The sequence below is a fragment of the Notolabrus celidotus genome, chromosome 7 (genome assembly GCF_009762535.1).
Source record: "Notolabrus celidotus isolate fNotCel1 chromosome 7, fNotCel1.pri, whole genome shotgun sequence".
Classification (NCBI taxonomy): Eukaryota; Metazoa; Chordata; class Actinopteri; order Labriformes; family Labridae; genus Notolabrus; species Notolabrus celidotus.
The window spans coordinates 18564005-18580327 of NC_048278.1; the positions used below are offsets into that span (position 1 = coordinate 18564005).

The window sequence follows — 16323 nt, forward strand, 5'->3', positions numbered from 1 at the left end:
GCCTACTGATAAATAGACTGACAATAATATAGGTACTTTTGACAAATACTAACAAGGCAAGATAATATAAATAGGTGAACAAAAATGTGCCAGCTTGTGAAGCTTTGGATGAACTGTTTTATACAGATTGTATCTTTCAGAACCAAAAACGTATATTTACTTATCTGGGCATACATTTAATCTGGCAATATGGAAGTATTATATACTTAAACTACAGTCATATGATAAATAACTGAGTTCTAAATGCCCTGCCTTGGCATTGGAAATGTGCACGTTAACAGATTACATAAGGCAAAATGAGTGAAATTATTAGGCAACTAATTAAAATAAAAATGGACCTATAGCTTTGATCAACACTTTAACGATACATCGTTTTGACTGGAAAATACAACAATGTCTTTTCCTGTAGTCCGTGAACGTGCAGCGTTCCGATCGGTCCATTCTTGATTACTTAATTAACCACCACCTTGTTCAGGTGACGCCTCTGAGCGCGCGTTAGTAAATCGCATCAACAAACCAGTGATGTCTTGCAAACAGAAAAGTTGTGTAGTAAATTTGTTTTTAGTGGCCCTAACCATTTATAGTTACGCATTGCAAATAACCTATTCCGTAAGTTTAGGACAGCAGGAAGAAGATTTGTGGACTTACCAAGAAGAGTCAACCTCCACCGCTTGGGAAAGGACTGAAAATCACCCCCAAATGCATCAGCGGGGTTGGCGCCTGGTAGAACAGACAATCAAGAGTCCAGGTCTGCCCAAGTCCAACCAACCAGGTATCAACGAGATCCTACATGAATACGCCACCCTACCTGAAGATCCAGTCCCTCGCTTCAGTACAAATACACCTGATGGAACGGACAGAAACTTCGTCCATAACGACTCCTCTTGGACAACTGGCAATGTCAAACCGCAGCCACGGTCTTCGTCCACGAGCTCTACAGATGGATATCTAGCAGACTTCACGGGTAATAGCCACAACCAGTTTGACGTCTACTGACAGGGCCTTGCCGAGTACGAGCTTGGTCTATTGGTGTACAAGTTACTGCTCTTAAGGGAACTTCATGGAAAATATCGCTTTACGTAGAGTGACATCATTTTAGTTGCCATGTGTTTTGAGGTTGGGGAATCAGCTGGCCAGATACCATTTGAAGTCTGTCTGTCTACTTAAGGGTAGCTAAAATAACAATCCCAAATTTCATTGCTAGCTCTAGAGTTTCATTGTGGGTAGGCCCCAGGTCGTGATATGCAGTTATGCCTGGAATTAAAAAGAAAGTTTTAGCAAAATGTAGATTTTGACAAGTTCTCTGTTTTTATTGTAGCCTACACTGTAAGTCAACGATGTTAACTGTAGGTCAACCCTGTATTAACATGTTTTGTTTCCTTTAGGTTTTAATGGAGTCCAGGGGAAGGTTATAGCAAGTCCACATTTCAGCAAGTGGCAGTCCACAAGGCCTTTGGTGCAGTGTGATGATAGAGTCATGACTTTGAAAGCCTCTGGAGAAGGACTCTCAAACCTGTTAGTTGACAGAGGTAAGATATGTGATACTGTTATTGAAGGTGCTGATGGGGTATCAGCTACTGCTGTTTTTTATGTTCATCAGTCTCAATATATATATAAATGTGCAAATATAGGGAAGAACCTTTTATTTCTGAGGATTTTACTTTCACTGCAGAAACTAGGGGTCTACATTTAACAAATGAGTAACTTATAGTTGTCAAAAGTTTTACTTACATGGGGCCTATATGAACAATGTCTGTCTTGTTTTCTTTCTTTTAAAAAAAGACTTCAAAGATGTTCAAAAGAAAAATATCAGGAACCCAATCCCCCTCATTTTTAGAGGCTGGAATCAGAATATCTATTTAAAGAAGCTAACACTTTTAAATTATTTATTGGTTATTGATTAACTATTTAATTCCTTCCAATTTAAATTGACCTGTTCAACATTACATCTTTACAGAAGCAGCCTCTCCCATCTCCCCATTCCACTTACCTCCATACTGTGGTTACAAAGTGAGGACAACATGGAGTGATCTTGAGATGACAGTGCCTTATGATGCATGTTACATCACACAGGAGGTACCAGCAGCAACTGCATTATAACCCACCAGTAGTAATGCAGTCCTGTGTTCATCACCTTCTGATTAATCTCTGTTTTTAGAATGGCAGTTATGTGTTGCCTCTGTTGTGGGAAGGAATCCCACTGAAGCTCTCATGCCCAGTGCAGATGTCTACTCCTGCCCCCTCTTCCTCCCACTCTGCCCCTGCAGTCTTCTGCTCTTCATATGGCATGGCGGTGCAGATACTGTGGCATGAGCGAGATATACCTATGATGGGAGTAACAGGTATGTTGGCTCTAGTATTTTGTTGCTGACTACATGCAGTTCATGGTTTTTAAGACTATTTTTGGAGCACTTTGCCTTTAATAGATAGGGCTATATATTATTCAATTGCCATATTTGCAAGTTTTATTTTTGATGAGCATTTATTTCACAGCAACTACCTCCACACTGCAAGCTTTGATGCTCCTTTCAGATGTATTGCCCTGGTCTGAATTTGATTTGTTCTGTTTTTGACTGTTCACATTATGTTCAAAGTGTGGCTTGTATCAGATTCTGGTGCAAATAGGTCACAGTCTGACCTGCATGCACATAAGAACAACAAAGATGTTACATGCGGCATGATTTTCACCAAACTAAACATGGCAGCAGGGTTTACAGTTTCATGTTGAAAGTGATGTGCAGTGAACGGAATCCAAGGTGGTAGTGAGGTGGAGGAAGAAGAGAAAGGGAGTCAACATTTTAATGATGGCTTTAATTGAACTGTATCCTTTTTCCATGTAGTTAGCAATTCTGTACATTTAATTTCAGGACACCATGGAAGAAATTACTGATCAGTAAATTAAGGTGCACTCCTTTATTTCTCAAAATGAAGGCCTAAATGTTGTATCAAAACCCCTCCACACACCTGGGAATATAAAATGACATGTTTTGTTTTTTGTTCACCCTTAAAGGCCCTCATTTATCAATCTGGTGTAGAAACCTGTGCAGATCTGGGTGCAGAAATCAGCGCATGACAAGTTTTACATGTGTTTTATCAAACGTTTGTATCTGGGTTAATCACAGCGTACACCTGATCAAGTGTTAAGAAATGTGGCTGCTGAAAACAGTCGTCATTTAAATATCACACCCCTAAATATTCACAGCTCAGCAGGGAACGCCCACAGAATTTTTGACATGGAGGGATGCTCTACGGTAAAAAGGGAAACTTCTCTGAGCTGGAGATCGACACCATATAGAAACAGAGGTCAAGAGACATAAATCGGTGCTGAAACTGCCGGAAATGCCGGAACTGCCGGAAAAGAGGCAGTAAAGGGAGTTAGAAATCACTGCTGCAGTCAACAGCCTGGGTTATGAAAACCAAACTCTACCTGAAGTTTAAACAATTTATACATCCTTCTTTAAAAATTGCACCTGCGACTGATGCAGATTATGGCAAATATTCAACATCGTAGACCACACACTGGTAAAGCTACCAATTATTTTCAATTAACTCCAATTGTGGTCATTTTGTCACATGTAACCTACCCAATTGGAGTGTTAGATTAACTATATATACCTCTAGACATGCCAACAGGTTATGATCTCATGTGAATGAATGTTCTTTGTTCTTAAATGACCAGCAGTCACACACACACAGTTTATTCATTAGATTAAATAATCAGAAGTAAAACAATCATCTTCATGTTATATCCTGTGATTAATTAAAACTGTCTAAAAACATCCTATTTTTTACACACTAAAAGTTTAATTCAGTTTCCTCTGGTGAATTGCCAGTTTTAAGTTTTCTGTTTCAATCATCAACAACATTATCTTTAGGGATTTCACTGTGCTCATGGGAGTGTTTATAATTACTGAAAGCAGCCTCACTAATGTTTAAGTAAATCCATGAAGAAAACACACACTTGTTAAATGAGGAAATCAGCTGACAGCTCTCACTGCTCAACAATTTCAAAAGCAATGTATTTTACAGAGCTTGATAGAGGTAGAGTGAAATGTAAAATACATTTTAGATGTCATAACTACTTTAACTATCTAGATATTAATCTGTGAACCTCTGTTTGTCTGACTGAAAATAAACTGCACTAATATGATCTAATTCTCTGCCACCAACAGATTCCCTTTGCTGCACTGCCCTCCTAACTGACATGAAAACTTGGGTACACGAGCTGAGATCTGGGAATTGAGCATATCCTCCACCTACGTCCAGATTGCTAAATTCTGATCATTGCGTGAAAATGATCATACACCCAGTTTTCGGTCTTATGCTTGTTTGATAGGGACAAAGCAACCAAATTTAGACTCAGAATCTTTCCTGTCTTAAACTACACCGTTTAAACTCTACTAAAGTAAACATGATCCTTAGACTCACCAAAATATACTCTCTGGTACTTACAGCCCTGTATGTGATAATGAATTGTCTGAATGTAACTGATTGTAAAAGCATGTATTATCTGCTTTACAGTGAATGAAGGCTGGGGTCCATTTGTATCTGATGAGTGTGCATACCTCATCCAATCCAATCCAGGGCAGCTCATCTTCTTCATCTCTTACAGTGCTCCTTGTATCACTGGTGGGGTAAGTTGTTTTTTTTTGTTTTTCAATGTTACTGTATTTTTGTTTTCAGCTCCTGACTTTCACCAATAATAGTGTTATGTGATGCCATTTTTCAGGATGGTACCCATCTCCAGCTCATATTAGATGACCGCGGATACATCCTCTCCTGCCCGGTCAGTCCTCAGCTTCCTCACATCCCCTTTCCTCCTCCTGCAGCTCCTGGTGACCCACAGTCTCCCTATATCCCAGAGCCTGTCACTCCAGCTAAAACCTCCCCTCCACCTCCTCCTCAACCTCCAACCCAAGAGCAGTTCAATCAGCTTCCTGGATACCCCCACAACCCCTATCCTGGATACCATTACCAGGAACTTCCCCAGGTCTACCCTCCTGGCCCACAACCAGCCCCGCCCCCTCGACCCATTCCTGGCAGTCAACCTGGGCCACAGCCAAAATCCCTGAAGTCCATACTTCCCTCAAGGACTGGAAAGCTGCCCCACTCTCCTGGGGAAATCCAAGAGTATCATTCTCTTCTTCAGCAGGCAACTGAAATTCCAAATCCTGGCACAGTTCAGGATTTATCTTCCTTTCAAGTTCCCCAATTACCTTTTAACCCAAATCAATATCCATCTGGTGGTTATTACCCCTATGTGCCCTTCCATTACCCAATAGTGACAGCAGCTTCAGCCCCTCCCGTTGAAACGACTTCTACTACTACTACTACTACTACCCCAGCAACCCAGCCACCCCACCAACTCCCTGTGAATCCATATTACCCTCTGTATTATCCTCAGATACCTTACTATCCACAAGTGACCCAAGCACCTGTTACACTCCCCCCAAGCCCACCATCTCCTCCTCCCTCTCCACCAAAACAACCTCAGGGTCCACCACACCCAGGACGGTCACTTTATCCGCCTGCTTCTTCGAGGTCTTACTATCATTACAAACATTACCCCCACCCAAAACCTGGTGTTGAAGAGGCTTCCCCTCCCTATCCACCTATCAAGGCTATGGTTCCTCAACAACCTCACAGTCCCAGTGTTGTGCCTCTCGCCAAAGAGAAACCTCAAACTCTTCCCCATGTACCAGAATCGCCATTGGCAACGTGCCCCTCTTACAGTCACACCATATGCAACTACTACTACCCCTATCTCTATTATCCCTATATCCATGCTCTTTATCCACCATACTATCACCCACCTTACCCCCTTGAGCCCCAGTATCCTCAGACTCCACCACCAATGACAACTGAAAGGCCTTCAACTACTACGACAGCTCCTACCACGACAAGTTCTACCACAAGTACCACAACCAGGTCCACTCCAAAGACCCCCCATCTTCAGTGCCAGGCAGGGCGGATGGTTGTTTTCCTGCCTTTTGCTGATCCTGACTCTATCCAGATCAGAGGTCAGTTATGATGTAAACACAAGTGCTCTGAGTGTTCAGTTAGAAGCGTGGCTTCTCTTTTTTCAATACAGGGTAGATCTGAAGACTGATTTGTCATATATCCTTGAGAGGCTCTTTGTAACTATATGTTTAGCCATATTAGAAGCAATCTATTGAGGATGGCATGGCTGGTCTGTGTGTCACTTGGCAAACACAAACATCCCAAACTTTTTGAAAGAATTTTAAACAAAATTATATATAGACATTATGGCTCCCTTGATTTATTCTTTTAGCTTTTTTCCCCCCACTGGATCATACGAAGTTAAATTGATCAGATAAAATATCTACTGTAATTGTGATTATCAAAATCCACGTGATTTGTTCTTAAAATTTGAGTGGTTTCTTTTCAAATGCCACCACAACATTAACATTTTTGGTTTAAATGGAAATATCAAATAACCTTCAGATGGATTGCCATGAAATTAGGTATATCCATTAACAGCCTCTTACAGACACTCAGTCTGTGTTTTTAGATCAGCTTTTATGTCTAAAATCATCATTTTAATTTATTCAAAAGTTACAATTGTGTTACAGTTGCTATTGCTACATATATCGCTCTTTATTTATTACAGAAGCCCAAATGAAGACCTGGCTGTTCCTCCCCAGTGTACATCCACAGTGTGGGTACATGCTGCAGGTGTTTGAGGGCTCTGGGGTTTATCTTCATTCTCCTCTGCCTGCCTGCCACAGCCAACCGCGGGTGAGATCCTTTGAGGGATTGAAAGTTAAGATATAGGGTAACATTATTGATTGTCAAAGTTTTGAAGATGGATTAGAGCACCATTTTAATTGTATTAATACATGCAAGTCTTAAGTTTATAAACAGTGGCATTGTCCTTTAATGACGGTCTGGCAGATTGCCAAAAAGTATCCCAGATTGGTGTGGTTTAAATGAAAATGTTGATATAAGTTTGCTTTTGATTAAGCAACTTATTGACAACTTTACAGATATTTATAGAGATGTGAACTTTAATTAGAAGGATGAAATCAACAAAATGACCAGAGCATAAGGAGACACAGGAAACATTATGGGAAACGAGTTGTTATTTTTGCCAACATATAATGAAAGGTAAAAAAAAAACTAAACTCAGGTGTTGGATGATGATGTTAGTTACATTATTGCTATTCTTTATGTAGATTGATGTTAAAAACACTTAAAATGCCTTCATAAGGTCAAACACAGTGAGACTAGAAAGTGGTTTGAACCAGTTGGATTGTGCCTCTGGCGATTTATGACACCACTCCTGCTTGTATATAAAACACAGACCTGCAGTTTTTCCAAGTCAGCAGCACTTTTTTATGATTAATCCCATATGGACTGTATGCAGCATTTACTCTGCATGCATCTGTACTGGGTGGAGATTTTTTTCTGCTCTGTGCAACCCAACTGTGAAGAATTCAGGTTTTTGAGTGTTTCAAGCTCAACTTCTAGACTATTTTTAAATATGGTAGCAAAAAACTGTGTGTGGTGGTTCCTACTGACTTATTGATCTCTTTCTTTTCAGACTCCCACAACCAATTCCTTACCGCTGAGGTTTTGGGACCTTTCTTTAGCACAGTATAGGACTCTAGACCTGCAATGCCCTTATCAAACTATCCCTGAAACTCATGCACCAGCTACTCCATCACTGTCCCCTAAACTACCCGACACCACAAAGAGCAAAGTCCAGCTGTCCGTTGTTCCAAAGCCTAAGGTCTTCTGCTACTCCCATCAGATGAATGTGGAACTCCCCTCTGGTCCAATCTCTGAAATTGTTGTTAAAGGTGTGTGTGAGTGTGGATGAGGGTGTGTGTGTGTGGTTGCTTGTATATCATCATGTAGATGTTTCATGTGCATATGGTTGCCATCATCTCTCCATAAGTTGAATTTTAACAAGGTTCAGTGGGAGTGGAGAAAGGAAGGCCTGGTATTTCATATTCAACCATACTCATCAGCTTGTTCCTTCAGGGCCAGCTCATTTCACCTATTGTATGTCCCACTGGCACGCCTTTTTTCTAGAGTTGATCACTCTTCCAAACCTTTGGAACTCCACCTTTTGTCTTTCTGTTCTACTGACTCTTTTCATCTTTTTTAAAGAAACAGCCAACAACCTATCCATTTAGACAGGCTTATGGATAATCACACTTACTAAGTCTACTTCTGTGAATGATCTGTTCTTATTGTACATGGTTATATTGATCTCTCAGGGTTTTTATTATGTGGCTTTTTCTGCAAAAAGTGCTAGAAATTTGGTTTACTAATCTATATGTGTGTTTGATAGTGAAACACTTTAACTTTGATTCACCAGCTTTAATTCAGTTGTTTATATTCTCTAAATGAAAATAATTTTTCATATGCTTCAACATGAACTTTTCCAGACATCAAAGGGAACCAGATGATGCTCAAAGATGCCCCAAAGCAATGTGGGTATTCTGCAGGAAAAGGCAAAGATGGTAAAATCCATATAAGTCTCCAGTTACACTCACGCTGCCACATGAGTGTGCAGGCAAGTATTGACTCAGATTTCACACTGAGCATATGACCTTTTGGTATAATTGACCAATTGCTGCACCCATTAATTCTGATATGAACTCATTTCTCTTGAAAGGATAAGATGTACATCATCACAGTCTGCTACATGACAGTAAATGGGAGACAGGAGACTCAGTTTTCCTGTCCAGTTATCACCCCATCGTCTGGACAAGGTAGATGGATTTTATGTTTACACCTCTGTGAGATTCAGTTTGCCAACGGGTGTTTTCTCTTAGCCATTCAGAGATGTTTTAGCTATGGGGCTGACATTTGGTGTGCTGTCCCTCAGAGTGCAACCTTCCAAGCGAGCAACGTCTTCCCTGCGGACACGGCTCTGTATCCCGGCCTCAGTGCCTCTCCATGGGCTGCTGCTTCAGCAGGCACTCCCCTGCCTGCTACTACCCAATGGATGGTGAGCTGTAGCTTGTGTCCCCCACTGGCATTTTTGTGCCACTTATCTGAGTACAGTTGAGTTGGAATGTAAGCGCTACCACTGCTGGATGTGTGAAGAGGCACATTCAGTGCCTGCGTTAGCAAGCTGGCAGTGACAGAATTTGAAAAGGGTATAAAATACCTTGGGTCTCATTATCAATTGCCTTCTGAGATTTCTGACCTTTTTATTTGTCTGACATTCACGGAACTGTGTGTGTGTTTGTGTCCTCCTCCAGAGTGCACTATTGACCGTCACTTTGTCTTCTCTGTGCCTGCCTCCCTCACCGAGCCCCCTCTGTCCCCTGCCCTGCTTGTTGCAGCTGGTAACTCCAGCTGCAAGCCTCAGAGAGTGACTTCTGACTATGCCTTATTTAAGATCCCGATGGATGGCTGTGGAACTCGTAGAGTGGTAATGAATAGAAATATGTATGAAAATAATGAAAAGTGGAGTGGGAATGGCTTGTCTGCTGTGGATAATGAAGTGTTTCTTTAAAGATCCTGTCTTGGGATATTACAAAATTTTATTTCCAACAAATCCATGCAAAGAATAAACAACAAAACTAATTTTGCAACTATTCCCTGTTTAGTCAAAATTCCTTAACAAATGTGTCACAGTAGCACACTGTTTTTCTAGATTTTGTAGTGTAATCGAATTCCTTTCCATGTTTTTATTTTCTTCAGATGGTGGGAAAAACAATGATTTACATGGTGGACATCGTCAACAAGGTTCAAACAATCAGCCTCAACTATGGCACCATAACAAGGGACTCTCCTGTCAGGTTAGAGTAGTATCAATTTGTATTGATTTTTTTTTTTTTTTCCACCAAACACTTAACAGGGTGATCAAAATTAAAATTAATTTTAAGCTTTAGGTAAGTTGAACTTACAGAATCTTTGAACTTTACATATCAAATGATAAGATAAGAAGAAAGGAGTAGCTTATTTCACATCAAGCAGTTTTTGCGTAAATGTATAATTCACTTGAGCACCCTCTCACTTGCACTGCATTCCTAAAAATGTACCTGAATTTCTTGGGTAGGCTTCACTTGAGAACACAGATCTTTCAATCCACTGACCTGTTTTTTTAGCAGACTTTTTTTCTGAAAAGTTGTGGTAGTAAAAGTCTGCAAAGATGTTGTGTGCCATTGTGTGAACACGGCTGGTGATGGGGGCTTCAGAGTCCTATTTGTCCTTTTTATCTTCTGATGATAATCAACATAATCTGCTCACAGAGATTAGGTAGTAGCTAGCAAAGCCTTTACTGTCCTGAGCAGGTACTGTACAGTGGGCTAAAGACATTTACCCCAACTGCATGCTGCTACCAAAATAATAAAATGACAGCTGTGAGAGAATTTAATCAGTAAAGAAAATGCTTTTAGACACGTGAACAGTGCCATAGTAATAAATGCAGATTCATTTTTCATCTGTAATCCTTGTATCTACACTTACATAACAGTCAGTAAGTTCAGCATTTTTTTCATTTTCTTCCTAGCAGAAAACTGTATTTATCTGACATGGACCTTCTGTTCAAAAATAGTTTTTTATTCAGTAGATGGAGATTCAACAGTGTGCTCCCTTCTATACCTGCACTTTTTCTGAAGTTTGACATCAAATGGAGGCTAAAATAAAATATAAATCATTAAAAAAAGAGCATACTGTATAGATTTTCATCATGTTTCTTCTATTGTGCCCAGGTTGTTGGTCGAGTGCAGATATGTGCCAAATACTCTTCTTAGTGTGAGCTACTTGGTCAAAACTCCCACACTTGGACCTGATGTTCAGACCCAGGGGATGTTTGGAGTCCAGCTCAGGATTGCAAAAGGTAGGTGGTCAGCAAGTAATACTAACACCTGCTTTTAGATCAGAAAGAAAATGTATTTTGTGTTTCTGAGTCTCTTGACACAAGTTAATGCTAGGTATGATGTATCGAATCATTAATTTAACGACAAACGTAATTTTATCAGGTATATTGGCCACATATGAATGCTTCAACCAAATTTGGACAGGGAAACTCCCTCCTGACTCAGCTGATTGAATTGTGGTCTAAGAACACACATACAACACTTTCATTCCAGATGCGATGTACAGCAGCTATTACCCTCAGTATCACCAGCCCCTGCAGATGCTTCTGGGGAAACCCCTCTACTTGGAAGTGCGGTTGCTCAACACCCCGGATCCAAATTTAGTGCTGCTGGTTCACTTCTGTGTGGCCTACCCCCGTTCTGGCAAAGCTGTGTGGTTGCTGCTGTACAACGGGTATGTCTTAAAGGTTAAGTGTTTCCCATGTAACAAACAAAGAATCAAACTGAGCTCAGATGAAGAAGAGGTTGGTGCAGAATGAACAAAAGTTTGGTAACTTAGAAATAAACATTGGTTTTATGAGAGGAAATAAAATGAAAGAGAGAATAATTTTGATACCTATTGATATCCATTTGGCTAATTCATTGTAACCCCCTAGATGTCCTAATACCTTGGACCCAGATCAACAGCAGGCTGTTCTGTTTGATCCTCCACCTCCCTCTCATCGGGCTCAGACCCGACGCTTCACTATCAGCACCTTCCAGTTCCTCCCAGATGGTGAGTTCAAGGACCAGGACGAGGAGGTAAGGATGAGCAAAAAAACATTTTTATAGAGTTCTAGAAACAACAATTTGGGGACCTAAGAGACCTCTAACTGTGTTCATTATTTAAACACCTTACAGTAGTACGTTTAAAAAAAAATGTGTACCTCTTGAGAAGCTTTTGGCCACAATGTGCACACCTAGTATTTGTAGGGTGAGTTTAAAGCCTAGAAGACAATTGTGTAAGCTTTGTTTAAAAACTGAAAACAAAAAGCTTGTCTCCATCCAAAATAAAACATATACCTACCAGCACCTCCACAGAGGAAACCATTACAACTTCTTTTTTTTTTTAATTCAGATGAAAGTAATGTGGGAAAAAGTAACAGGTTGTGTTTTGACAGGGAATCCAAAGTGTCTATCGTTTTTTTTGTTACCTTTTGTCATTGCCAGACTCAGCCAGGCAAGCTGTTTGACTTTGTTTAAAGTCTTCATGCTGAGGTTAGCCACATGGCCGTGGATTTAAACGTCATGTTAAATAGACAAAAATGAAATTTTCTTCTAAACAAACGTTTGCTAAGAATTTTTTTCGCATCTTTCTCAAAATGTCCCCAATACCTTTTAATGTGTTCCATCTACAACTTTATGGATTGTAACAAGATTTTTTAATGTGCATCTGTCTGCCTACATTGCACAATAATTTGCAATCATAGATTGAATTATGACATAGAGTAGCAGTTGTCATTATGGAACCTCTCCATCTTAATTCATTGAAGTATGAGGCTTTTCTCAGTGGAAATACACACCAGCATTCTTTGTACTCTGCTTGGACATCAAGTCTATGGAAAACCAAAGCAGTGGCAGCTGTATCTCCAAATATCTGAAGTCAGCATTCATTACAAGATGATGTGGCAATGGCTGTTTTGCAGACTGCATATTCTGGCCAATTATTAATTTGCAAGAGCTGTTTGTCATAGTAGTTTGCACAATTCATACTGGACATTACATTAGGCTCTGTTTTACTTTTGCCTCCTCCCAGATCTACTTTATGTGTTCAACTGAAATCTGCTCACCCCGGGATGGGCCTTGTGTCGAGGGATGTTTTGGCCAGTGACGGTAAGAAAAACGAGCACTGTCCTCATATTACCCTCCCCACCCTTTTAACATTCTGGACGATCACATGAAAACACCCATGAATAAGTCCCATTACCACACTCCTGACAGAAAACAGCCTGAGAGCCAGCAGTGGCTGCAGTGCCTCATGACAGCAGGACCATGGTTTAGTAATGAGGATAGTTCTGAATTATTTATTGAGACTGATCCATTTCCTGTTTTTCAGTTACAACATGGCAGAGGCTTTACGTTGGTGGGAAGATAATGATCTGGTAAGCAGCACTGACGTGTTTAGCTCATGATCAAACAAACAAAAGTTACATTTATTTACTGACAACATCTTCTACTTTCAGGCTTCTGACATCATCCTTTAAACCAACAATAAAAGTTATTGGAGGACACTGAGTGTGTTTTTGTTCCTAAACTGGCAGCCACAAGGTTTTATAGCAGGAAGTGGCACGCCATCAAAATGTGGGAGGCAGCATTGTTTACATGAACATTTGGCCCTAGTGGACTGAGCATCTTAGACTAAGTCGAGCTTTCAGACTGTGTAGGATTACAGCAATACAAGTATGGCTGTAGCAGCACGAAATAAGGAGGTTTTCCAGAAAACCAATGATCCATAGGAGAGAGAAATGAGGTACAACACATCAGTATTATCATTGAACACGAAATGGAGCTTCAGTAATATTCCCACCCAACCTTGATCTAACAGACATGGCCAGACTTAGTTGTGTAGGAGGGCCGAGACTGAATTGAGTTTGTGGGCCTCTATTAACCCTTACTGTGCACTGTGTACAGTATTGCTTAGCTGGAATATGACATAGCCCTCATATTTCTGTGAGGTATTTTAATTAAACACAATTCATATGGGATATGAAGTGTTACAGCACATAAATTGACCAATGCCACAAAGTGAAATTCAATTAAATTTATAACATTTGCTCAAAGCAGTTAACAGGCTGTGGACCTGGGCCTTTTAGTTGCTTTGTTCAGATGCTCACACCATTATAGCCATGCCAATAAGGTTATTGATTATATTGATGCATGTTACTGAGTGATGATTGGTTAAGCCAGACCAGATGGTTTTAATAATACAAAAGCTGGTTACCTCAGACTTCAGACTAAATTGAACAAGAAAACACGAACCAGCATCTATAAAGCTAATGGAAGCCTATTGGTGACCGGAAATAAAGTCTGCTATAAGTGATTCTCAGTCTGAGAAGCAACAGAGACTTAAGGTAGACACTGCCTCCAGCTCCAAACATTACAGACACTAGACATCTACTAATTTTAAAACCTAGGTTAGGTACAAATAGACCACCAATATATATGGTAATTTTTTGTGCTTGAGATAAGGTATTCTATTAGCTGGGTTTGCCAAAGATGATCTAATTTACCTATTTCTTTATTCCCTTGTTTCAAATGTGTGTGCTAAGCTAGGCCAGACAATCAATAAAGTACATGATGGGAGTATTATTGCTGCTTTTGAAAAAGTAGATTTTACTAAACATCAACTGAAGTGAGACTTAACATATGTCCTAATGTTAAAATGTTTTCTTGGGTCAATGAGTTGTGGCATGTAAAGAGTTAGGTTAGAGATTTAGTGGGAGGGCCAACCCATAAACCTGTAAAAGTAATTGTATATATTTTTAAATAATATTTTGCTTGTATAGTCATTTGCTAGAGCAAATTGCCTTTGAAGTATTCTCATTTCATGGTAGCCTTTGACCACTGGGTGTCATCCAAGCAATAAAAATGCCAGAGGAACATAAGGTACTCCATGCTGCATGACTCACAGCTGTGTGTGTGTGTGTGTGTGTGTGTGTGTGTGTGTGTGTGTGTGTGTGTGTGTGTGTGTGTGTGTGTGTGTGTGTGTGTGTGTGTGTGTGTGTGTGTGTGTGTGTGTGTGTGTGTGTGTGTGTATATAGACCTTGGCTTGTGTGCTGGTTGTGTAATGAGTTAGGAATGAAATCTTGGTGGGCTGGACACGATAATAAGCCCACCCTCAGCTATTCTGCCATTTATTACAGTCGCCGCAGATCGGAAAGAAGAGAAATATGGTTATATGATATGGTCTAAATAGTTCTCAAATACATGTAAAGACGACAATGAGCACTTAAATGTATTGGTTCTGTACGGGCACGGTTGTATCTGTGGGCTATCAGGCCCCCTCCTCACACACACTCTCCCCTCAGTGAAATGTATGGAGGCACTGCGGCATACTGCGTGTGTCTGCAGGCTGCATGGCTGCCTGGCTCAGCGTTCAAACAGAGAGCGGAAGATAGGAGGAGGGGAATGACTACACCAAGAGAGTAGGAGGAGGGAGGGAGGCAGGGGAGGACAATTTCCTTTCTGCAACACACGCTACAAGATCACACCGGGAAAACGGAGAGAGGAAAGGAAATAATAGGCGAGAGAAAGAAAGAGAGAGGGAGAGGGGAAACACCGCAGCCTCTCTTTCCGTCCGCTGGTTGTTGTTTTTTTTAAGGGGGGGGGGGGAGAAATCGTCTTTTCTTTTTAAGGGAGACTTGCGGACTAACATGGGGGGAAGAGAGAGCTCCTGACGAGGATTGACTTTCAGTGAACCTCTGCTCTGTGGTCAATAGGCAGGGGAAAAAAAGGCGACAGGGAAGACATGTTGAGGGGCTTTTCGTCTTAAGGTTGCGGTAGGATGTTCATGTTGTGCTCTTAAAGAAGAAGAAGAAGAAGATTTGAAAACGAGGGCAAATGGAAATTGGGCGGTAGGACAGGCTCAGGAGCCATTGTTTTGAACGGTGTTTATTTAATTGGTTTGTTATGAACTGAAAAAAACGTAGGCCTCTTAAGCAGCGCTACAGTAAAGAGATACACGGTCAACAGCAAGCAAGGGGGCTACATAGCCGGTAATTAGCCTGCTTATTTTTAAGGGGACATATTTGTATCAAGCCGCTGTGTTTTGTAATAAGGTTAAATAAGCGATTGCGTATATTCGCTACATATTAAAAAAAAACGCAGTGTTTAGATGAATATTCTCCACACGGAGCCTGAAAAAAATCAGATATATCAACTCTTTATGAGGATCATGCGAAAGGCCTAATAGAGCCCACAGCAAAGGCAGATTTATTAGACTGTTTTAACTGCAAAGACACACCGTCCACAGGCTGGCTTTGAGCACCAAGGTGCCAAACAGGAGAGAGTCTTATCTACCAATTTAGCTTAACACAAGCAACAAACGAAGATTTTTAAATGTTAATGTCGACCGACGTCGCATCCATTATGCTGCCTGTGTCCCGGGGTCTCATTGACCGGGATAGAGAGCTGGACACCCTGGCCGGCGTGCATCCCAACGCAGGCGGCGCTCCTGCGGTTGTCCGGGGCATGAAGCGTGGAGACCCGGAGCCCGACGGTCAGACAGCGGCTGCTCTGGTGGACTCGGCCGGGGCGGAGTGCAAGCGCCCCCGGATCGACGGCTCAGGGGGCATCGGTGAGGTTGGTCAGGTAAGGAGAAGGACGGGATGGTTTTTTTTTCTTTTGTCCACATACAGTAAAGCATTCTGCATGGTGCAAGGTGGTATTTTGGTGCATGCTGATAACATTTAAGTGCATTCATCTTTCTCAGCTGTTTTATTTGGGTTGGATTTGTGAGACTGCCATTTGTAAAAACAAC

General features: G+C 41.0%; 1 protein-coding gene across 1 annotated transcript; it reads left to right on the plus strand.

Annotated features, from left to right (window-relative positions):
• The first annotated feature begins 243 nt into the window (after positions 1-243).
• Positions 244-13075, plus strand: LOC117815806. The gene is made up of 19 exons (XM_034687743.1): positions 244-964; positions 1386-1529; positions 1958-2076; positions 2159-2342; positions 4522-4634; positions 4730-6020; positions 6632-6759; positions 7565-7823; positions 8418-8545; positions 8648-8744; positions 8861-8983; positions 9240-9412; positions 9685-9782; positions 10698-10825; positions 11079-11259; positions 11462-11606; positions 12601-12677; positions 12901-12946; positions 13028-13075. The coding sequence occupies exons 1-17, from the start codon at positions 523-525 to the stop codon at positions 12673-12675; spliced, it is 3828 nt and encodes a 1275-aa protein (XP_034543634.1). The 5' UTR covers positions 244-522; the 3' UTR covers positions 12676-12677; positions 12901-12946; positions 13028-13075.
• The last annotated feature ends 3248 nt before the right edge of the window (positions 13076-16323 follow it).